The sequence below is a fragment of the Peromyscus maniculatus genome, chromosome 16, assembly GCF_049852395.1.
Source record: "Peromyscus maniculatus bairdii isolate BWxNUB_F1_BW_parent chromosome 16, HU_Pman_BW_mat_3.1, whole genome shotgun sequence".
NCBI classification, from domain to species: Eukaryota; Metazoa; Chordata; class Mammalia; order Rodentia; family Cricetidae; genus Peromyscus; species Peromyscus maniculatus.
This window is the reverse complement of record NC_134867.1, coordinates 52,786,996-52,811,965: the sequence shown is the minus strand read 5'-3', so window position 1 is coordinate 52,811,965 and position 24,970 is coordinate 52,786,996. Positions and strand designations below refer to the sequence as shown.

The following is a 24,970-nucleotide window of genomic DNA, read 5'->3' as shown; positions in this document are numbered from 1 at the left end:
GGTGTTCAGCTCATTGTAAAAATCCAAGAATTCGACTGTGTGCCAAATGATGCTAACTGCAACGTTACCAAAAAACAGCCTCCATCTGTCCACCATCGATCTTCATCGTGGGACTTGTGAGGCTGCGATGTATTTGAAACTCATAGTACGGCTTTACATCCAGAACCCTGCCTCGAGCCACCATGGCTATCAATTATGCTGAAATGAAATAATTTATAAAGATATAAACAGAGTTTTGGATTCCAGCAGATTGGAGTTTAAATTTTGATTCATTGACTAACTGGATAACATTGGGCTTGTAACTTAAAATCCTGTGTTCAGTTGGGCATGGTGACTCACGGTCATCATCCCAGCCCTTAAGAGGCTGATACAGGAGGATTGTTACAAGTTTGATGTCAGCCTAGGCTAAACAATGAGTCCTAGGCCAGCCTGAGCTACAGTGTAAGGCTGGCCTCAAAGCAGCAAGAAACACTCTTGACCCTTGATGTCTGTGTGCAGAAGGTAATAAGTGCATTTCCCTGTGGTAGCTGTAGGTAGCTGGATTAGCATATTCCACCACATCATGAGTAAGTGTTTAATACTGTGCCTGGAATGCAGAGCTTCCTATGTGGTATCCACACAGTTTATATGCCTTATGCACTTTATGTGCCTCCGGCCGGGAAAGTCAAAAAACGAATGAAATATTCTTTTGTGGACTTTGGTTCTAGGTCCTAAATAGGAAAACCATTCCATTTGGGGTTTTTCCATAGTTTTCTTGCGCTTTTATTTATTTTTTGTTTGTTTGTTACTGATTTATTTCATTTGTGAGACAGTGTCTCATATAGCCCAGGCTGGCTTGGAACTAATTATGTAGCCCAGACTAGACTCCAACTCCTGATGGTACAGCCTGCCCTTCCCAGCTGCTCTGGTTATAGGGACACACCCCTATTTGGGACTCTGTTTCAACTTTTGTTTTGTTTGAGACAAGATCTTGCTATGCGGTACAGGCTAATCTTGAACTCACAATTATCCTTCTGCTTCAGCTTCCAAATGAGGAGATCACAGCAATGTAACCACCATGCTTGACTCTCAGTTTTATTTAAAAACAAACAAACAAAAAATTTATGTCAGGCTTAGTGGCACACACCTGTAATCCCAGTACTTGAGGGATAGAAACAAGAGGATTGTTACCATCTTAAGGCCATTCTAATCTATATAGAGTTTTCCAGGTCACGCAGCACTACATAGAAAGACCCTATCTCAAAACAAAATAAAACAACAACAACAAAAAATCAATGACTTAGTCTATATGCACACATAAGAATCTTTCATTTCCTGGGTTGTGGTGGCACATGCCTTTAATCCCAGCACTAAGGAGGCAGAGGCAGGCAAATCTTCCAGTTTGAAGCCAGTCTGTTCTACAGAATGAGTTCCAGGACAGCCAGAGCAACAAATACTATCTCAAAAAACAAAACACACACATACACACAAAAAAAGAAAAGAAAGAAAGAAAAGAATAATTTACTTTAAGGATTCATTTGAGAGCATTAAGGAAAGCATTTATATTGAGATTCAAGGTAAAAAGGGAAAGCACACTCTAATCTGTGCCCTGGATGCCTGAGGTGGGAAGGGCTAGGGATGTGCTCAATGGCAGTGTGTGCTCAGAGTGAGCAAAAAGACCCTGGAGTCTAGCCTTCGCACCAAACAAATAAATAAACAAAAATGAAAACAAACCCAACTGTCCTATTCAACAACTTCATGAAGGGGAAGAAAGGAAGATGTGCAGAGAAAAGGAAAAAAAATGGGATTTTTAAAGCTGTTTTTGTACAGTAATGTGGACTCCTCCAAATAAGTGTTTAAACGCTTTAAATCCGTTGGAGAATGGCCCCACGGTTCTGAGCGGACACGGTGGAGACTCGGCACTGAGGAACAGCTGAAATAACTGTCATCCAACATCACACAGTGCTGAGATCTGGAAACACTGCATCTTAATGGGAAATATAGACGACCCCACCCCCACCCCTCCCCCGCCTATAAACCATCCCTTTCAAGTGCTCCCCACTGACACTCTGGAACACCAGTGTAGGAATCCCAGCATTAGAGATGCACCAAGCCCAATTTTTGTCCTTTTTTTTTAATGGTTTTTCAAGCAAGGTTTCTCTGTGTAGCCTTGGCTGTCCTGGAACTCCCTATGGAGACCAGGCTGGCCTCAAACTCAGAGATCCGCCTGCCTCTGCCTTCTAAGTGCTGGGATTAAAGGCGTGCACCACCGCCTAGCTCAATTTGAGTCTTTTTAAATGAAGATAGCCCAGAAAGTTATTCAAGTCCACTCAATTGTGGGTTTTTTTTTTTTAAATCACTTGTTACATTCACAATTAATAAATTAGGAGAGCCGGGTGGTGGTGGTGGTGGTGGTGGTGGTGGCGGCGGCGGCGGTGGCGGCACCAAAGCTACACAGAGAAACCCTGTCTCAAAAAAAAACTAAAATTAATTAATTAGGGGAAATCTGCAGTATTCTTTTCCTCTAATTTGCTGGGTGTAACATTCAAGCAAAGGCTGGCAGAATGAGAAGCTATTTCTTTTTCATAGAAAGGTCTTTCCATAATGTGACTTTTTATTTTGCCCCATTAACAAATTCTCATTTTTTTTCCCTCTTCCTGAATTTTATTTTCCAGTCTGCCTAACGACTAATCATTGTAATATGTTGTTGCAAGAAAGAAATCTATGCAGTAATTAAGCCCCAAGAGTGATCAAGGACACGCACCTCCATACAATCCCTGATCACCGTGGCAGATGGCTAGCTCCACTGTAGTCCTGTTAAAGGTGAAGACACAAGGATCCTTGCGGTCAAAATGAAACTCACGATTTGCTAGCTTTTCTCACTGAAATCTCTGTGCGCAGTCCAGCCACTCCACTGTGCTAATGGGTCTCCCCCTTGTGCCGAAGTTTTGTATTGAATTCCAGCAGAACTAAAATCACCAAAGATGCAGGCCTTGGCCGCCCAGGAAATGTGCAGCTCCTGCGATTCACCTGGGAGAGGTTATCTTCAGGATGAACCGGTTCCCTTGGTTATTTTGTGAAAAGTCTGAAGATGGGGTGAGGTAATAGTCAAGATTGAGCAGGGGAGTGTGATGATGTATCGAGAGGCAAAGGCAGAGAGAAAAGAGAAGAGATTGAATGGTCTCTGGTGTGACTGCTTAGCATGGGCAGAAGATCCAGAGCCACAGAGGGTCCCTGCATGTAGGTGACTAAGGAAGGAAAAAAACAGCTTTGACAGAGTATTCTCATGACCATTAGTGGATACCAGAATGCTAGGATATTTTTCCACGTTGATAACTTCCCTAATATAATCTGGAGTTGAGCCTTAACATAGACCAGACAGACCAGAAAGAACATCTGGTTCACGGTATTTCTTGAGATTATGATTGGAGCCACACAATTAATAGGAAATGGTATCATGATTTAAATGTCTCCTTCAAACTTTGGGTGTTGAAATAATGGCCAATAGGATGCCATTAGGAGTTGAGGGCTGCTGGGTGTGGGTGGTTGTGCGTGACTTTAACCCTGGCACTCAGAAAGCAGAGGCAGGAGGATCTTTGTGAATTCAAGGCCAGCCTGGTCTACAGAGTGAGTTCTAGGACAGTCAGAGCTACATAGTAAGACTCTGTCTCAAGGAAGGAAAAAAGAGTTGAGGGCTAATAACTATGTAGAGGAAATGTTCAACATTCACAATAGCCAACTTATACCATCACAGTAAGTACCCACAGAGGATGGAGAAAGAAAACATGGCTAACATACAATCTTATAACAGAAGGAAATGGTTGTTGGAAAATGAGTATGAAGATCATCACATTGAGCAAAATAAGCCAGACTCAAAATTATCACGGTCAGTGTCATGAGCAGGCTCTTTACACATTGTGTGAAAGCAGAAGGCGGTCTGCTCTGATTTAGTATCTGTCATATGTAATATCGGTTTCTAGGTCATGCTTAGCTTGAAATGATCCCATTGCATGAAGCCACAGTCTTGACCCGAGTCATATCATCTTGAGCCTAAATGCCAGGAAAGAACAGCCATAGTACATCTTGTTCAAGGGCTCAAACAAACAACCACTGTCTGCCAGTGCAGAAGGCGCAGATAGATAAGAAAACAAGGACGCCTAGCCATGCATGGGATTACACAAGCCATTCAGTCACAGTTCCACAAGCAGTGGGACCCCTACCTGATAGTACGTAAGGAGTACTCTGAGGTTAGAAGGCGGCATGCAGCAGGCTTTCTTTTCGGCCACCAACCGGCTGCCAAATCATGACACGGAGACTTATTAGTTATGAATGCTCAGCCTTATCTTACGCTTGTCACTAGCTCTTATAACTTAACCTGTTTCCCTTCATCCACATTTTGCCTTGGGGCTTTTTACCTTTCTTCCCTTCTGTATATCTTACTTACACTGCTTCTCATGTCTGGCTGGCTGATGACTGCCTGGCTTCTGGCCCCGGGCATCTCCCTCTCTCCCTCCCTCATTCTCTCCTCTCTTCCTTCTTCTCTCGTGCCTAGATTTCTCCTCCTCCTTATTCTCTCTGTACACCAGCCCCGCCAATCTCTCTCCTGCCTAGCTATTGGCCTTCCAGCTTTTTATTAGACCAATCAGGTGCCTGGGCAAAGTGAAACAAATGCAACACATCTTTACATAATTGAACAAATGTAACACATCTTTACATTGTCAACAAAGGCAGCAGAAACAAATGCAACACACTGTCGCATAGTTAAAGTAATATTCCCCAGCATAAATAAATGTAACACATCTTTGCTGGGTTAAAATGATATTCCACAACAGTGGCAGACACACTGACTAATCACCATCACTTGTCCCAAGCCCTCATCTAGGAAAGCTACCCCAGTGAAGGACTCCTGCCACTGGCCCCAGGCTCCCCCTCAACTGCAGTTTCTTCTGCCCTTCACACTCAAGCTATTTCAAACTGATCTAGGGAATGGCCCTGGGACCTGTCCCTGACATCTCTGCACCTGTATAACTCTGGGTCTCAGCTCCCAAGGCCTATTCTGAGGCTATGATAAAACACTAACCAAAACCAGCTGGGAGAGGAAAGTGTTTATCTGGCTTGCAAGCACAGCCCATCATCAAGAAAAAGCACAGGCAGGATCTTAGAGACAGGCATTGAAGCTGAACCTGGAGAGAAACACTGCTTCCTGGTTTGCCCCTCCAGTGCACTCAGCCCCAGGGGTGGCACTTCCTACAGTCTGACAATATTTGAGAAACTTCTGGCAGTCAACCAAAACATTCAAGACACTACATGACCCAGGATCTACCCAGAAAACCTGAAACATCATTATCTGTCGATCAGTGGTCATAGCAACAGCATCCTGAGCGAGGAAATGGAAACTCTGGGCCAGTCCACGACTGTCATCCCAGCACTTGGAAGGTGGAGACTCGGCGATCACTAGCTTACAACCGAGGCTGCACAGCCAGTTCAAGGCCAGCTTGGGCAATGTGAGACCCTATCTGAAAACAAACATATGAAGATAAAATAAACAAGGGAGAAAAAGAGAAAGAGTGCTGATAGGCTAGTAAAACGTGGTCTTATCTATACAATGGAGTACTATTCAGCTGTTAGAGGAGGACGTACTGATGGCATGCTACAAGGAATGGTCCTTTGAAAGAGGCCAATCATAAAAGGCCATGCATTTTATTGTTCTATCATATTAAATGCCCAGAATATGTAAATAAATACACAGAGGCAAAAAGATTAGTAGTTATCAATGATACTGGATTTATTTTAGGGGTGACAAATGTTCTGAAGTCAGTTGTAAAGATGATTGCACAAGCTTGTGAGTGTACTATAATACTGTGCACTTCAACTAAATCATATTGAATTGTGTCAATAAAGCTGTTTTAAAAAGTCAAGTGGTAAGTGGGCATATTAGTACATACCTGTACTCTTAGCACTTGGAAGGCTGAGGCCAGAGGATGAGTTTGAAACCAACCTGCACTACAGATAAGAGTTCTAGACTAGCAGCCAAGCATGGTGGGAAATGCCTTTAATTCCAGCTAGGAGGCAGTGGCAGGTACCTCTCTTGAGTTCGAGGCCAGCCTGGTCTACAGAGTGAGTTCCAGGACAGTTAGGGCTACAAAGAGAAACCCTGTCCCAAACAAACAGAGAGTTCTAGGCCAACTTTGGCTATATAGTGTAAAAATTAAAAAGTGGGAGGGAGAGGCCAGTCATTAGTTCCTGTCTGTAATCTCACCACTACTTGGGAGGCTGAGGCAGGAGGGTCGCAGAGAGTTCAAGGCCACCCTAGGCTACAGAATGAACTTGTCTCAAAAAATTAAGAAATAACAGGAAGGCACTGCTTCCTGCTAAGAATCCGTAAGAACTCCATCTTGAACTTTCTTCCAGACAGCCTTTTTTTTTTTTTTTCTTGCTCTGACTTCTTTGCTTTACTTTGCAGGCGGTGGGGCTGAACCACTTTCTCAAACACTACAATGTGCACTCTTAATAAACCAATAAAGCAAAAATAGGGGACGCCAGAACAGCACTTTGCAAAGTGTGGTATGTGATGGCTGTCCCCGCCATGAACCATCCAAACACCTCACTCTGAATGTCAATTCTGTACACAGAACTTGCTGAGCACTTCAGTGACTTGATGCTTAAAACAGGTGCACCACCAAGAAGCAGCCCATCCCAGATGGCTTTAGATATCTTGCAAGAATCTAAAGCCTGAACAGGAGCAGAGTCTAACTTCATTTCCATCATACTATCTCACAACTACGGGTCAACGTCAAAATTCAGGGACAATGCAGATCTCATCTGTGATGTTCTCTTCACTTGTCCCAAAAGACTATCAAAGCCAGTGAGATTTCTCAGTAAAATTCATTTATTATTCCAGTACAAGAAAACATTTCCAGGTTTGTTTCCAATTTGCTTCCAAACAAAGCAGCATGAATTTGCAGACTCTTGACGTCTGAGGTGAGGAATACAATGTGTAATATAAAGAATGAGCTTGGATTGGCAGTATCGAACACAACGCAAAACAAGCTTTTCCATCTGACACTCTTCTAGAACTGCATACGGAAGCTGTTCGTCTGGACACCTGTGTGGTGGTGACGTCAACGTGGACATCGAAGGAGAATGGAAAAGCTCCTACACTTGCACTCTGTCAAACACAGCTTGTTTCACAATGTTCAGTTTGTGCTTTGACCCATATCACAGGTCAATCAAATACAAAGTCAGGCAAGAAAACAGGCTTTTAAAACTTAAGATGCATGCAAGAGAGCAGGCTGTAGTTCAGGTCTGAGGTAATTCTGTCTCTGTGTGTTCAAGCATCATGGACATGCCTCCCTATAGAGCTGTTACAAGGCATGTGCTCAGTAGGCCATTAGTTCAAGAGCCAAAACTAAGTTAAATAATATGCAGGATTCTTAGGATATTCAATAATCATTCTGTTTAAGGAAGAAAAAAGCAGGATTAGCTAACTTAAAAAGCAGATTTCGCTTTCATTTCTCATTCTTTGCAATTAAGAATGAGTTCATTAAAACCACTTAAAAGTATGCATTTAACTTGAAATAGTGATGAAAATTCCAGCAGAGTGTAACTAGCTTAAAACCCCATCTTCCCAAACATGGCAATGGGGAACTGTTCCAAGGAAGCGTCATCTACAGTGTAAGGGAGCAATAGGAGCTGAGAAATGGGGTTCCCACGGCTGTTAAGGAGCAGGACTAGACCCACGCACTGTTTTTCTGGAGCTGAAAGGAGATTAACTGGGACCTCCTGAGCAGAGTCAAAGTGGACCATCAAACTGAAATACTCCATACTTGCCAGTGGTCAGCCAGTGGGGATCAGAAGCCGAGAGCTGCTCGGCTTGCCCGGGCTGTAGCCCAACCTGAAGCTCAGCCTTTAATGTCCTTATGCTACACAGAGGCGCAGGGTGGAAGCCACTCAGGGCCTGGTGGAATGGAACAGTAAACTCCCACTTTCTGTCACTCACCAGCTTCCTGTAATTCAAATCCCCCTTGAACAAAACAAGGCATGCCTTTTGTAGTTCTGCATACAAGTCAGGGGCAACCTGGGCCATCGCACAATATGGGTGAGGCAGAGTCCAAAATATATGATCGTGGTAAATCCATCCACCCATCTTAACATAGTTTTCCCAGGCAGCACCACAGGCGGACGTGGCCTCCTGATCACTACTCTTCACATGTTCAACTGTCCAATTAAAGTCACGCACTGTAACGTCAGACACAAACCACGGAATAGTTTTTCCGTGAAAATGAATCTCAGTAGCTAACTCGGAGGATAACAAGAAGTCAGCGAAGACTAGATCTGTAACAAGTTCAAACCCAGAGTTATCCAGAACAATATCTACTCTAACTACAGGTGGTTTTGCTGTTTTCTTGCATTTACTGAGCAATGTCCAAAGAGATTCTGTATCATTTATCAGAATGAATGGTTTTAGGCCTTCCAAAGAGTCGATTACACTGGTCTTCTGGGAACTGCTTTCTCCACCTGACAGAGACAAGTCACACTTATTCCCCCAGAGAGAGATCTGAAATGGAAAGGGAAAAAGGCCATTACTCTTTTACATAACCAACAAAAACTCCACCGTATAGGAAGGCACCCAAATTATGCATAATATGTCTACAAAATTCTTTAAATGTTCACCAGATTTACATTTTCTCCAATGACACAAATGTATTTACATGATACTGTATTTAATAAAGTAAAACAATGATATTTTAGTGAGTATATGAAAATTTTAAGTAATATTAGTACCCACATTACTTAAGATACACAGATGTTAAAATACCATCAGATGCTGTGAGAAAGAGGGTCAGAATTTATTCTATAATTGGACATCCAGAGAAAAAGCAAGGCACCTTTATTCTCCACATCTCCAAAAAGTCCTACTTCTTTGTACTGATTGTACAACTGGAGGAGGGCGTGTCTGAGAACCGGAAAATCTTAGTCTGAGAATAACTGGACATCTGAGGAGGAGGGCGTGTCTGAGAATGAGTGGAGCTCTTAGGAGGAGGGCGTGTCTGAGACACAGCTCTTTTGTTTGTTTGCTAACGGAAACTGGACGCAGAGACATCTCAAGACCCAACCCTTATGGAAGTGATGTTTACCATAGACCTAATGTAGTCATTTATTATTTAGCTATATACTGAAGTAATGCTCAATGCTATTTGTAAGAAAATGATATGTAATCCTGTGTTTTTTAAGCTATAAAATCCCCTGCCCAGGACTGCAGGCTCGGAGTCCGACCTGTGTTCAAACTTTGACTACAGCAGCAATTAAGGTCCCTAAGGTTCAGATTCTGTAACGGAAATGAGAATAGAGCCCTCTGCCCAGCTGAGGACTGGTGTAATGCATGCCACAGTACACCAAAGTCTTGGCTATAGAAGCATTCAGTAAAGTGGTCAGGGTGGACCTCAGGGTTACAACACTTGCCTGGCACATTTGAGGGCCTGCGTTCAACCCCAGCATAGCCACAAAAAAACATGTGCCACAGGGTCTCTGTAATAACCACCAGCTCTAGGGGTTAGATGCAAAGCCACCACAGACAACATGAAAATGTTAACTGTGTTCCAATAAAACTTTGTTTAAAAAATTACCCGGGGGGCTACAGAAATGGCTCAGCAGCTAACAACAGCACTGGCTGTGCAATCATGAGGACCCAAGTTCAATTCCCAGCACTTGTATAACAAGCCCAGAGTCCACAAATACCTAACTCCAGCTCTGAGCAATCTGGCACTATTGCATAACATAGTGTATTATATACACTCACTCATAAATATTATCCAGAGACTCCACTCTCTCATACACACACACACACACACACACACACACACACACACAAGATATAGATTCTAAATATTCCCAGAATATATATTCTCTGAATATATATATGTGTGTGTGTGTGTGTGTGTATGTATATATTCTGAATATATACATTCTGAAATATGTCTTCACTATATACCCCTGGCTGGCCTACAAAGCTCCTGCCTCTGCCTCCCAAATGCTGGAATTAAAGGTGTACACCACCATGCTTGACTATAATTCCCTTTCTTTTCTTTTTTTGTTTTTCAAGACAGGGTTTCTCTGTGTAGTTTTGGTGCCTGTACTGGAACTCACTCTGTAGACCAGGCTGGCCTCAAACTCATAGAGATCCGCCTGCCTCTGCCTCCTGAGTGCTGGGATCAAAGGCATGTGTCACCACCAACCAGCTTTATAATTCTTAAATTAGGAAAATGCCTAGGTATGGTGGCTTGTGGCTATAGTCCCAGCTACTTTAGAGGAGGCTCAAACAAAATAATGTCTACACTCAAAAAAAAAAAAAGTCTACACTATGGGGTCCAAGGCCAACCTGAACAGCATGGAAGGCCCTGTCTCAATTAATTAATTAATTAATTAAATGAAGTTAAATGAAAAACTAAAATTGGGATGATGTATTTCAACCAAGAACATTGTTTTTAAAAAAGATCAATTGATGACTTTTTGGCTTTTTTTTAAGGCATAGGCTAAAATAAAACCTAACATGGGGCTGGCAAGATGGCTCAAGAGGTGACAGACAGCATTTGCCACCAAGCCCGGTGACCTGACTCAGTCCTTGGAACCCAGGGTGGGGGAGCCAAGCCCTGCAATTTGTCCTCTGACCCCCACATGCGCACTGCGGTGAGCACGTGCCCCAGACATGAACGCAAACATCAAAAGTGAATGGCGTGTCCGCGGCACCTTTACTACAGTGTGCGGGGATCACCTGTCCAGTGGCTCCGGTGACAGCGTCTCCAGCTGCCAGGAGGCCCTGGGCCCTGCACTCGCCCTTCGTCCCATCTCAGGTCACCAGCTATACCCCCTCAGAATCGCAAGCCCCAGGCTGAGAGGGGTGACACACACCTGAATCTCTGCACTTGAGGGGCTGAGGCAGGGCGACTGCTGTGAGCTTGAGGCTAGTCTGCACTACATGAATTACAGACCAGTCTGGGCTCCAGAGTGAGACTCTGTCTCAAAACACACACACACACACACACACACACACACACACACACACACACACACACCAAAAAAAAAAAAAATTACAGGTGCTGGGGCAGCAAAGATGGCCATTTTGTTTCTTTTTCTGTGACCCTGTGTCTAGGAAAGCACTTGGCATAAGAGGTCCAAAATTATTTATGTGAACAGTCACAGAGCTATGAGCTTTGAAAACAGATCGCTGCTCCCTGTGAACCAGAACAACTTCAGGCTTCCCTTGGGACATCGATCTCTTGCTCATGGTGGCAATATGAGAAGACAATGCTAGCCTTCTCTAAGGGGAGCAGGGGCAACGTAGCCAACAGCCAAATCAGAGACCAGCAGATGGCTAACTCTGTCCCTTTTAGGGTTTAGTCTGCTTACAGGTCAAAGGACATAGGAAAGAGAACTATTTCCTGAAAGAGTGCGCTGTAAGGAGTAATGAGCTGGCATGCAGTGTTCTCTTTATTTTAGTATTCAGAGAGACAAAACGTCAAATAAAAGAAACAAAAGAAATAAAAGAAAAAAAGAAAACTAGCCAGAAAAGAGATTGTAATACTGATGTTACTGATGCATAAACATCTGTAAACTAATAGACATTTGTATAAACTAATGCTCATAGTACTGTTTGCAGCCCAACTACAGAACCCACTCAGATACCTGCAGAAGTTTAAAAAACTCATCCTTCAGCTGGCTCTCACTGAGGTCTCTGGCTGGTTTCAACTGCTGCAAGTGCGTACACAGAGCATTGATGGACTCCTGGGACTCAAAGAAGTTCTTATCTTTGCTTTCTTTAAATACATCAAAGTCATGGATTGGTGGACTGAAGGAGGAGAAAAAAAGAAGCATTTATGTGAGTCCTTACCTTTTAAAAGACAAGCAACAACAAACCCCTCGCTTGGCTGAGCGCTGTTCCTTAACAGGAAAAACGGATTGCCGTCTCAGGGACCAGCACTGACAGATGCTAGACACAGTGCCGACAACTCAGTCACACAAACAAACCTCAGGGCTGGTGGCGCACACCTTTCGTCCTGGTACACCAGAGGCAAAGGCAGTTGGAGCTCTGAGTTCAAGGCTAGCCTGGTGTGCATCGCAAAATCCAGGCCAACTAGAGTTACACAGTGAGACCTTATCTCAAAGAAAATAAAACAAAACTCAAATTCAAATAAACTATTTTACTAGAACTAGCTAGCAATTATAGTGACTAGGTCCATAATCATGTACCCACCAGACACAATTGGGATTGAGAAACGAGATCACAAGGTAACTATGTTAGTTCAATATCCTTTCATGCCCTATGTGGAGGGCTCCTGATAGGAAACACAACCCCTGAACAACATAGTGATCACCAGAGAGCTGGAGCCAGAGCACGTGAGGAAAACACAATCAATACTCATGTAAATACCACAAGAACAACAAGTGGGTCATTTGTGCACAAACTTGGGGGGGGGGGTTGGCAGTTACTTCTGACCTAAGGTGAGTGTGTATTGTAGCTCTGTGGTTTTCATGGGAGTTATTGGAACACATAACTAACAAGGTATAAGTACTAATATGAGAGTCGTTAGGGAATTGAAGACATCCTGAATAACTGATGTTTGCAGTTAGCGACATTCTTCATAGGCCATCCATGTTAGGCTAAAAACAATATAGGGCTTATGGAATGAGGGGTTTTTCATTTGTTTGACTAATTTTGAGGGTTTTTTTGAGGGGGAGGGGTGGTTTTGTTTGTTTTTTTGAGACAGGGCTTCTCTGTGTAGTTCTGGCTGTCCTGGAACTCACTCTGTAGACCAGGCTGGCCTCAAACTCACAAAGATCCACCTGCCTCTACCTTTCAAGTGCTGGGATTAAAGGTATATGCCACTACCAACCAACTTGATTTTATTTTTGAGACAGGTTCCCACTCATATTCTAGGCTGGCCTAGAACTCATGGTAATCCTCCTGCTTCAACTTGCAGAGTGCTGGGATTACAGGCATAAGCCACTGTAGTAGGCAAGATTTTTTTTTTTATGACATACCAGGTGAAGGCCGCTCCTTCTGAGCAGCAGTGTGGGAAGCCACACCTCTACTCCGAGGGCGCTGTCATTGCCAAAGCACTTTGGAGCTCCTCTCTGGGAACCTTCTTCAGAACCTGTGGCACATTATTAAACACCCTGTCAGTGACCGTGTATCTCTCGACAGTTTACTCTCAGCAACAGGCAAAAGTCACTCAGTGGCCGGGCCGAGGTGGTGCTCGCCTTTAATCCCAGCACTCGGGAGGCAGAGGCAGGCTGATCTCTGTGAGTTTGAGGCCAGCCTGGTCTACAGAGCAAGGTCCATAATGGCCAGGGCTACACAGAGAAACCCTGTCTCAAAAAAAAAAAAAAAAAAAAAAAAAAGTCACCCAGAAATGTCAGTAGAACAGAACAAGCAAGCTGAGTAAAAACACGTTGATTAAAAAACTTGAGGAATGACTCAAAAATAGCAAAAACTAGGGGGCTGGAGAGATAGCTCAGCGGTTAAAAGCAATGTCTACTCTTCCAGAGGATCCAGGTTCAGTTCCCAGCACCCACATGGCAGCTCACAGCTGTCTGTAACTCCAGTTTTAGGAGCTCTGACACCCCCACACAGATGCACATAAAATAAAGTTAAATAAATTTTTAAAAAAATAATAATACCAAAATGAATTTTCCTTTTTGAAGACTGGAAATGGGCTCTGAAATAAATTCCAAAGAATTCAAACATATTTTTAGCAATGACAATGTTATTGAAATCAGTCCCTCAAGGTGATTTAAAAGAACACAGGCCATTTGGATGCATGAGCTCAAATGTGGGGGGCAGCTAACCAAAGTCCACAGACACCAGGAGACTGTGTGACACACAAATGGTTAACAGCTAAGCACAAGCGAAGCAGCTGGACAGAAGAGCCTATACCCATAAGCCCAGTGCTCAGAAGGCAGAGACAGGAGGATTCCCTTGAATCTGGGGCCAACCTGGAATTCATAGTGAGTTCTAGGACAGCCAACCCCATCTTAAAACAAAAGGAAGGGAGACGGGGAGGGAAGTGGGGTTTTGTCTGACTCTGTCTAATGATAACGTACCAGACATCATTAATGTAATTCTTGACTGTGTATACCTTATATACTTATTGGATATAGTTTTTCTTGTATTAGTTATAAGTTTTTTTAATTTTAGACAAAAAGGAGAAATGTAGTTGATATATTGTCAATGTGGCACCCCAATAAACCCAGATTCAATTCTGAGCACCCATCTGTAACTCCAGTTCAAGGGAATCTGAGGCCCTCTTGTGGCTTCTGTTAGAACTAGCCACACAGGTGGTGCCCAGACATATATGCAGACAAAACATGCATACATACGAAATAAAATAAAATGTATCTTAAAAAATATATACATATTATGAGGGCTGGAGAGATGGCTCAGCGGTTAAGGGCACTGGCTATTCTTCCAGAGGACCTGGGTTCAATTCCCAGCGCCCACATGGCAGCTCACAACTGTCTGTAACTCCAGTTCCAGGGGATCTGACACCTTCACACCAATGCACATAAAATAAAGTTTAAAAAATTATCTAAAATATATACATATTTAAAATATATACATATATATATATATATAAAGTTATACACACATACACACACACACACACACACACACACACACACACACACACACACGTTTGTAGCTTTGTTCTTCATAAAAATCCCAAACTGGATGAATTCCACCAATGCAACAGGCAGTGGAAGAAGCCTACAATAAATATATGTCATAGTGTTTAATTTAAAGAAAACTTAGGAGCCAGGTGTGGTGGCACACACCTGTAATCCCAGCACTTGGGAAGCTGAGACAGGAGGACAGTGATTTTGAAGCCAGCCTGGACTATGTTCAAGGACAGTGAGGCCATGTCTCAGGAGGGAAAAAAAAATATGTATGACCAATTAATAAATAGCCTGAAAGTAGGCAAAACTAACACAGGTCAGAGAGTTGTCTCTGAAAGATGCAACAAAGTTCTAAAATGTATCTGTATGACAAAACCAATAAATTCCTATTTTTGAAACTATAAAAATTAAGAGAGAAAAAAATCCTAGACTCAAGGTTATAGTATTTCCTAAAATAACTTTATTTTATAATTAGTACTGATTTGATTCATTTCTTCCTTTCTTTCTTTCCTTCAATGGGTTTCCCAGTCAAGGATAGCCTGGAACTATCTATATAACCCAGACTGTCCTCAGACATACATTCTTACCTCAGTTTCCCAAGAGCTACAATTACAGGCACGAGCTGTCATCTACACTTTGATCAATTACTTTAAATCATCCTATGCTATGTTTAGAAGCAGGTACTAAAGGATTCCTCTCACATCAAACCTAGATTTCTGGAACCTGGAAAACTAAAAAGACAATTCACATTGCCTCCTCTTTTGCACTGTGAACCGATGTAAAAAAAGTAAACAGAATACATGATCTATGAAAAGACTTTTTGGAAAATATGGTATTAGACTTTTTTTCTAATCTAGCCTTTAAAAACAAAACACCAGGACTAGTGAAATGCAGTGGTTAAGAGCACTTCCTGTTCTTCCAGAGGACCCAGGCTCTGTTCCCAGCACCAACATTAGGTGACTTACAACTTCCTGTCAGTCCAGTTCAAGGGGATCTGATACTCTCCAGCCTCTGCTGGCACCACCGTGCAAGCAGTGCACACACATACACATGCAAGTAGTACACATACATACACACTCAAGTAGTGCATATACACACAAGTAGTAAGCACACACACATATACACTCAAGTAGTGCACACATACATACGTCGTCAAGTAGTACATATACACACACATACACTTAAGTAGTGCATAGACACACATACATACACATGAAAGTACTACATACACACAAGCATACACACACGTAGTGAATATACACATATACACATGCAAGTAGTCCATATAAACACACACAAACATGCAAGTAGTACACATACACACACATATATATACACACATAACACACACAAGTAGCACATATACACACATAAACATGCACAGAGTAGTGCATATAAACACACACAAATAAATAGATAAATCTTTAAAACTAAAACAAAAATGGAACAAAGATTAAGACAGTATGTGACAAGAGTCCCCATACTGGCGATTCCTTATACAGAGTAAATTCTGATATATTATTTGTAATGGTTTATATGGATTGTCAACTTAACCGGATCTTCAATCAATCACCTTGGAGGCAACTCTCTGCACAGGTCTGTAAGAGATTATCTAGATCAGGTCAACTGAATTGGGCAGACCCATCCTAAATGTGGGCGGCACCATCCCCTGGGCTGCGCAAAACGGAGAAGCGAGCTGAGCTCCAGCTCTCCTAACCCTCTGCTCCTGGCTGCAGATCTGACTGGCTGCCCACACTGCCCACTCATGCCACCACGCCCTCCCTGCCATGATGGAATGCACCCTGTGTACTGCAGCCAGATGGTACCTTCCTCTCCAGCTGTTTCCTGCCAAGAGCTCAGCCACGAGAGAAGTAACTAAGCATGTCATTGTTACAAATAAAGCATTTGCTTTCCTTGTTCTACCTTAATTTAAGAAAAAAAAGAAAAAAAAAAGGTCCCACTATGTAGCTCTGGTTGGCCTGGAACTCACTCTGTAAACCAGGCTGGCCTTGAACTCACAGAGATTCACCTGCCTCTGCCTCTGCAGTGTTGATTAAAGGCGTGCACCACAACACCCAGCTCCATCTTAAATTATTTGATGTAATCATTTCATATTAACATTTTTTTTACTCAGTAAGCACAATTTGTTCTTACTGTAGAAGTCTTTTTTAAGAATATTTAAGGCTGGGTGAGAAGGTGTAAGAGAACTGAATGCTATAAGCTGTCCGACCTCCACATGCATGCATAGTATGTGTGTCCAGACAGACAGACAGACAGACAGACACGTATTTAGTAAGATCAGGTTATTCACCATCTGTGGAAATGTCAAACAGTATTGTTACTATTTGCTGAATTATTCTCTTTTACGTTTATTTATTTGTTGAGGGGTACACACAGGACATGGTATGCCTATGGAACTCAGGTCAGAGGACAACTTCCAGGAGTCAGTTCTCCCCTGACACCATGTGGGTCCCTTACCTGCTGAGCTATCTCGCTGGCCCCTGCTGATCTATTAGAAAATGATCATCATTACCAAACACTTGCCTCTGGATGACGGCTTCATGAATCCTCCGATACATGTAGCACTCTACAAACAACCAGGGCGAGAAGAACCAGCGTGGCTCCCCATCGCCTTCACTTAAAAGACTCCGCTGATATTCCAGGTACTGGTTCCATATGTCAGTGTCGATGTGTTTATCAACCAAGGGGATAATTGGTTTATCTGTCTGTAATTCATTCCGTAACTTGGAGAGAAGAGAGATGGCTTTCTTTTCAGCTTCCACTCCTTCCTGTGAAAGTACAAAGGGACAAAGAAAAAGCTTTGCTGTCTTTGTGGGTACACACATGTATGCATATTCCTTCAGGGAAGCATATCTTTACAGACCTAAAGTGAAGAAACTCAGTGTTTTAAACCTGCATTTTGCCTTTTATAAGATCTTACAGACATTACACTTTGCCTTTTCTACGCTCTTAGCCTTGGCGTGACTTCACAACCTTCCTCTCTTAGTCTCTAAGACCCGGCCTCTGCGTTTTCAGAAGGCTGTGACCCAATCACAGGGAAGGGAACCACCAGCAGCCCCTGGACCTTTCCCACCTGCACACCCTCCCACTGACATGGCCGGAGGGAACCCTGGACTCCCTGCGCCCCTCCTGGCGGCTCTCCAGTCTCTATCCTCACTCCCTACTAAGTCCCAGGTCAGTGGCAGATCGATGCCTCGACCCTGTGACACATCAGAGAGGAGACACACGTTGGGCTCACAATACAGTGCCTCACTCTACACCAGCAAGATGTATGTCTCATGGAAAACAAGACGGAGCTGGAGCAGGGAGCAGGGCACTCCTGTAATCCCAGCACTTAGGAGGCTGAGACAGGGATCAAAGGACCAAGACCAACGTGGCTGTACAGTCTGAGGCCAGCCTGGGTTAGGAAGAGGAAAAAGTCATCAAGCTGAACTGAGGGTTTCTATAACATCATTATTAGGGGGTCTCCATCGTTTCAGTCCTGTCTCCTGGACAGTCTGTCCTCCTCCCCTCCTCCCTCTGCTCAGAACGGCAGCCAGTGCTCCATGCATGCTTGGCAGGCACTCAACCAACTGCTACACACACACCCAAATCTTTTTTGTTTTATCAAGTGGGATCAAAACTCTGGTCCTCACGATTATGGAGCAAGTGCTCTTAATCAGTGAGCCATCTCTCCAGCACATCCTCCCATGCTAAAGAGGAACTTGCCACCTGCAAGTCTCTACCCTAAGGTCACTAATTTGAACTGATTATTCAAGGACAAGTTATTGAGATTTTGTTTGTCTGCTTGGAGACAGGGTCTCAGTGTGTAGCTCTGGCTGACCTGAAATTCATCATGTGGCCCAGATTAGCTTTGAACTCACAGAGATCCACATGCCTCTGCCTTCCACGTACTGAGATTAAAGACATGCAGCACCACACCTGGGCCCCAGTTGAGACTTACATAGGGTTGTAAGCATCACTGTTGTGGAATATTTTTTACACTGTGTGAAAATATGTCACTGTGATGGGTTTAATAAAAAGCTAAATGGCCAATAGCAACAGGATTCTGGGGGCAGAGAGAACACTGAGAAGAAGAAAGGGGATGTGGAGAGTTACCGGTCAGACATGGGGGAAGCGGGAAAGCAGTACAGAGTAAAGTAATAAAGCCACGAGACAGTAAACTAATAAAATGAGCTAATTTAAGTTATAAGAGCTAGTTAGAAACAAGCCTAAGCTATCAGCCTATCTTTCATAATTAATAAGAAGTCTCTGTGTGGTTATTTGTGGGCTGGCAGGCAGGACAGAAAAATCCACCTACAAATGGCCCCTCACAACAGTAATCCAAGCATTCAAGACAAATAAGGCCTGGGGCCATCCCCCAGAGACTCAATGTCTACCCAATCAGGCAGTCTAGAGGGATGGGCTTTTGAGAATGAAATGAGGGACATGATTCCCTTGAGAACGTGGTATTGTTCAGAGAACCAAAGGAGAGTCTAAAAGTATGGGAACCCTGAAGAGGTGACAGGGGCCACCAAGGGTTGACTCTGCTCACGCCAGTATTTTAAGAGTGTCCTGCCCCCAGCCCAGCAAAATGGGACAGGGCTGCAGTGACAACAGACAATGCGTCCTCATGCTTAGCCAGAGCCGTATTTGGCCCCCTGGTCACAATGAGTACAGAGGCCAAAGCCAAACACTAAGACGCTGTGACCCATTCCTGCACTTTCAGTCACTCCAGTAGAAAAAATTCAAATTATAAAAGACTTACGGTAATTTGTGCTTAAGTAAAGGAGCCAGTGTTTAAGCAAAGCACCCAAAGTTGGCTGATTTATACTTAAGTAAATATGTACATCCATCAAAACAAAGTTGCATGTATGTGATAAAACACTGGGAACAGTCATCTGCCCAAATGTCAGTGTCCAAGATGAGCTGGATGTCAGCAACAAAGAATGACAGGCAGTGGGGTATGGTGGTGTAAGCCTTGGACCCTAGCCAGGAAACAGAGGCGGAAGGATCCGAGTTCAAGGCCAGCCTAAATGAAATAGTCAGAAGAGGGGAGAAGAAAACAAAAATGATCTTGTGTTATTCCAGAATTTGTTCAGAGAGAAATCCAACACTGGGGCTGGGGAGGTGGCTTGGGGTCAGGGGTCAAGAGAGAAATCCAACACTGGGGTTGGGGAGGTGGCTCAGGGGTCAGGGGTCAGGGGCCAAGAGAGAAATCCAACACCGGGGCTGGGGAGGTGGCTTGGGGTCAGGGGTCAAGAGAGAAATCCAACACTAGGGCTGGGGAGGTGACTTGGGGTCAGGGGTCAAGAGCACTTGCTGCTCTTGCTGACGACCTGGGTTTGGTTCCCTCACCCACATGGAACCATCTGTAACTCCAGTTCCTGGGGATCTGATGCCCTCTTCTGACCTCCATGGCCACGGCATGTATGTGGTGCACAGACATACAAGAGACCAAGCACCCATACACATAAAACAGATGATTTTTTAAAAAAAGAAATAAAGAAATACAACTCTATGCACTCAAAATACCTGTGTGATGTTTTGCTCCATTTCAGTCCAGCCAATTAAAAAAACAAAAAAATCACTAACCACCACTCTACATCTTTGCTGCCAACATGTTCAAGAAATGTGCAGGCCCTGGCATACAACTCAGTTGGTAAAGCATTTGCCTAGCATGCAGAAGTCCTGGGTGAAAAGGAGGGGTAGGGAGAGGTGGGAGGGGGCCCCCAATTCACTCTCTAGCAGTGTATAATCTGTGTGGTGGCCCACGCTTGTAGTCCAAACTTTCAGTATCTTTATAAACTCAGAACCTTGTCTCAAAAGAGAAAGACAGGCCGAGCGGTGGTGGCGCACACCTTTAATCCCAGCACTCGGGAGGCAGAGCCAGGTGAATCTTTGTGAGTTCAAGTTCAGCCTGTTCTACAGAGTGAGATCCAGGACAGGCTCCAAAGCTACACAGGAAAACCCTGTCATGAAAAAAACAACAACAAAGAAAAAAAAGAGAGAGAAAGACAGAAAGGAAGGAAGGAAAGAAGGTGGTCAGGTGCAGTGTGCGCAGCCTCCCAGAGCATACTGAACAACCCCAAGATCACTGGACCACTAGCTTTAAAGGCTTTTATTGACAATAACGTGATTATTTAGGTTTTTTCCTCACCTGTTGAGTGGACAGACAAGGTGACTTTTATAGTCTTATTCTACTCCAATCAGCAAATCTTTCACGCATTTAATCAGGCTGTGTCAATCAATCATAATTCACATGGCCCTTCACTGGGAGTTCTGCACTTGTGGGACTCAAGATCCCAAATTAGAATGAAAGTGCTGTAATACAGATAGGTCTGAGATCTAAGCAGGCTCTTCAGAAAGTCAACAACTTCATTTACAACAGGAAACACGAGGTCCATGAGACTAAACTGTTAGCACAGAGCACGTTTAAACCAGAGGCGGCTGCCCTGCCTCAACATACAAAAAAGCAGGGAAATATTTGTGCCAGAAATGAATCTTTACATGAGAGCTGAGACCTTCCATGAACACTGTTATTCTCATGAGGAAATAACACAAAACTAAAGCTGAGACATAATTCTTACCTCTCCATGTTTTTCAAAAAATTCACTTTTATGTCGATGCAATGTATCAATAGCCTTGGTTAAGATCTGAGGTGTTCTGTCCTTAATTGTAAGATATGCAAATGACCTAGGAGAGAGAGTCACATATGACACTAACATCACAAAGTCACATATGCAGCTTTAATACTAGAAGACATGCCCAATTTTAGTTTCTGGAACTCAAGTTCAAATTCTTGAATTCAAATTTCTTTGTATAAACTATTAAAGGCAAACCAGTTTTACCTGCTTCGTGAAGAGCTATGGGGCTGGGAATGTAACTCAGTGCTCATCTTGCATGAATGCATGACGGAAGGCCTAGCACAGGAGAGGACACAGTGCGCATCACTGGGACCCTAGAGGCAGGAGGATCAGTAGTTTAAGGCCATCCTGGAATACATAAGACTGGTCTGGAAAGGAGGGAGGGAGGGAGGAAGGAGGGAGGGAGGAAAAGAAGACAGGCAGGTACAAAGACAGACAGACGGACAGAAAGACACAAGAAAATTTGAAAATCTCTCTAATGTCATGGCAGCTAAGCAGACTATGATACCACGTTCTGCCCCAGAACTCTGTTTAATCATCTTCTTTCTATTCTACTCACTTTCCTTTTCCTAAATCACAAACTATTTCAACAATGTGTAAGTTCAAAAAAGGATTGGCCTTGCAATCAAACAGGCTCTGCTCCCAGGTCTAGGAGTAAGGGATTTCATCTACTTAGAAAGATGAAAAGGGAAATGGGTATGAAGTGCCTCTGGGTACTAACGGGCTGGGAGAGCAGAGCAGCGAAGAGGACTCAGAATCTGTTTCTCTCTTATCTAATTTCCCCCGCAAAGGTTTCCTTCACTGTCTTCTCTACACACAGAGAACTATTACCGACCCTAAACAAATAAACGCCAGCCAGTCTCTCCCTTCTGCTGAAGAAGTAGAGACTTTACCCCAGTGCCAGAGAATGAAGCAAGATGGGGCTGAGGAAAACCTAGTCTTGCACCAAAATACAAAGACATTTTGACCAGACATTAAAGAAACCACAAGATTGACATAATTTTTTCTTTAAGGACATGCAATCCCATTTTTGTCATTTTTAATTGTGTGTGTGTGTGTGTGTGTGTGTGTGTGTGTGTGTGTGTGTGTGTGTAGGGGGTTATGTACACATGTCTGCTGGGCTGGAGGCCTAGAACTAGAGTTACAGGTAGTTGTGAACCACCAGACCTGGGTTCTGGGAACCAAACCTCTGGGTCCCGCCCAAGAGCAGGACTCACTCTTGAGGGCTGAACCCTCTGCCTAGCTCCTGAAACATTAACTATTTAACAGGGTACAGTGCTTAGCTGATCAGTTTCTCTGCCCCAATCATCTCCATTGAACTTAAATTATTATTTTCTGCAAACTCAAGTGCCTTATTCTGGCTTTTAAACTATTGGGTTTAAGCCTTTCTTCAGAAGGCTTCCTCGAATGATAACTATGGAACCTTTAAGAATTAAAAAAAAAAAAATGCAAAATCACATTTGGACTCTGTGAGGCTTTGCGGAGCTTCGAACCTGCTTCTTACACCTAGGACTAGAAGTGGATGTTTAGCAATCAGCAATACTGTCAAAGGTGATGGGGGAATGAACTGATCAACACTTGGATTTTCTAGGGCAGCAGAAACAAAAAGAGGCAGTCCTTTCTTGAGATGACTGGGAAGCCTTATTTTTCAATCCCCCGCGCCCCCCACACACACACCACACCACCACCACCAAGTCCTGCTCATCTCTGGTGAGACAGCTGGCTTAGGAAGAATCCAGGAGGCTCCTAGAGGTAGGATTCCCCAAATAATGCCAGCTTAATTCTGGAGGCATGGGCACATCCCTCTAGCTGCAAACTACTGTGTCCTAGCAAGGCCACACCTAAGCATCTTGAAGAAACCATTCCAAGAGCTGGTGAGATGCCTCAGTTGGGGGGCAGTATTTGCCACCAAGCCTGACCACCTGAGTTCGATCACGGAACCCACACAGTAGGAGAAAGCAGACTCCGTACACAAGCTGTCCTCTGACCTCCGCTACTAGGTGATGTCAAAGGTGAGTGCCACCCTCCCCACACACATGAAATCGATTAAATTATTTAAAAATAAAGTGTTTCGTCCAGGCAGTGGTGGTGCACACCTTTAATCCCAGCACTGCGGAGGCAGAGGCAGGCGGACCTCTATGAGTTCGAGGCCAGCCTGGTCTACCAAGTGAGTTTCAGGACAGCCAGAGTTGTTAAACGGAGAAAACCTGTCTCGAGAAGTCAAAAAAATTCAATAAATAAATAAAGATAAAGTATTTCAAATATGAATTGAGCCTGGTATGGTGGCTCACCTCTAATGCCAGCCCTTGAGGTGGAGGCAGAATTATCTGGAGTTCGAGGTTATCCTCTACTACACAATTCAATAGTTCAGTGTCAAGAAGAAAACCAATTTTTTAAAAAAATGGCTATTTAACCAATGCAAATGGATATCGTATTATTTTTGCGCTTATTTATAACTTTGCTCTCAAAGCCAAGGATACTGCAATTCCCCTTTGTCCACGGGTTTGCTTCCCCAGGGGCACTAGTTTAAAAACACCGCAAGGTGAAAATTCCAACAGTCAATAATTTATAAGTTTTAAGTAACTTTAATCACCATATTTAATTGTTCCGATTTTGCTATTAGCTGTTTTTGTTCATCTCCGGTGCCTAACCATAAGCTTCCTAAGATGTATAAGCAAAAACAAAACTGTACATAGGAGAATCGCGGGCTTCCGCTAGTGAACTACTTCTGATATTTATGTTGGGGGCCAGCGAGACGGCTCAGCGGATGAAAGCACTTGGTAAATCTGGCCGCCTGCGTTCTAAATCCCCTGAACTCCTTTGCAGGTGAAAGGAAAAAAATAAATAAAAAAATCAACTGCCATCGCGAATAATGGCGCGCGCGTGCACACACGTACGTGCACACAAGTACACACACATACACACACACACTCACGGCATTCAAAAATTCTGTTGAGAGCATTAGTTTGACCCATACCAGAGGTACACAGATCTCCGTAGGTGACTCCTTAATTTTAGAACCCTCAGTGCTATTTCTCCCTATTTAGTTTGGGACAGGCAATCCCTAAGGTATCCCAGGGCGGCCTTGAACTCCACTAGCAGAGCAAGCTGGCCTCAACTCGCGGCAATCCTCCTGCCTCAGGTTCCCAAGCGCTGGCAATACGTGACAGCAAGGAAGACGCTAACACAGCGGATCCAGGTCCTGGCGCTGCTGGGCCGAGGGCAGCGTGCCGGCTCCCTTCCTCCCCAAGGAGGGACTCGAACTCTCAGCAGCACAGCTTCCCCCACCCAACCCGGCTTTTCTTCAGAAGTGCGGAAGAGGAGAAAAAAAAACAAACACACAAGCGAGACGCACCCTACTTCCTGAGCGGAGAGAAACGCCGGGAGCTCGGCCATCGCCGGCGTCACCGGGGGTTCAACAGTCGACGCCGCCGGGCCCAGGAAAGGAGCGCTGGGGCTTTAAAAATAAAAAAAATTAAAAAAGCGCTTTTGAATTCAAAAACTTTATTTGCTGCCCCGGCCAGGGACAGAGCACGGGACGCAAGAGCCTTCCGGCTACGCGAGCGGAAGCCCGAGAGGACCGGAGGCGCCAGCCGGCTCAGCGGAAGAGGGGAAAAGCACGGAGAGGTCACGTGTTCCGGCAGTCACGTGGCCCGGCCGCCCGGCCTGGG

At 44.0% G+C, this 24,970-nt stretch overlaps 1 protein-coding gene across 5 annotated transcripts; it reads right to left on the bottom strand.

Annotated features, from left to right (window-relative positions):
- Positions 1–6,850: 6,850 nt before the first annotated feature.
- Dcph1 (damage control phosphatase 1) lies at positions 6,851–24,900 on the bottom strand. Of its 5 annotated transcripts, XM_076552824.1 has the most exons (6): positions 24,655–24,872; positions 21,504–21,613; positions 21,243–21,348; positions 17,197–17,441; positions 11,662–11,824; positions 6,851–8,536 (listed from the first exon to the last, which is right to left on the bottom strand). In XM_076552824.1, the coding sequence occupies exons 2-6, from the start codon at positions 21,563–21,565 to the stop codon at positions 7,772–7,774; spliced, it is 1,341 nt and encodes a 446-aa protein (XP_076408939.1). In that variant the 5' UTR covers positions 21,566–21,613; positions 24,655–24,872; the 3' UTR covers positions 6,851–7,771. The 5 variants fall into 5 exon arrangements, with proteins under 5 accessions (XP_076408939.1, XP_006978151.1, XP_042118273.1 ...); XM_006978089.4 differs by lacking the exon at positions 21,504–21,613 and having other exon boundaries at positions 24,655–24,900; XM_042262339.2 differs by lacking the exons at positions 21,504–21,613; positions 24,655–24,872 and adding an exon at positions 24,277–24,599.
- Positions 24,901–24,970: the final 70 nt, after the last annotated feature.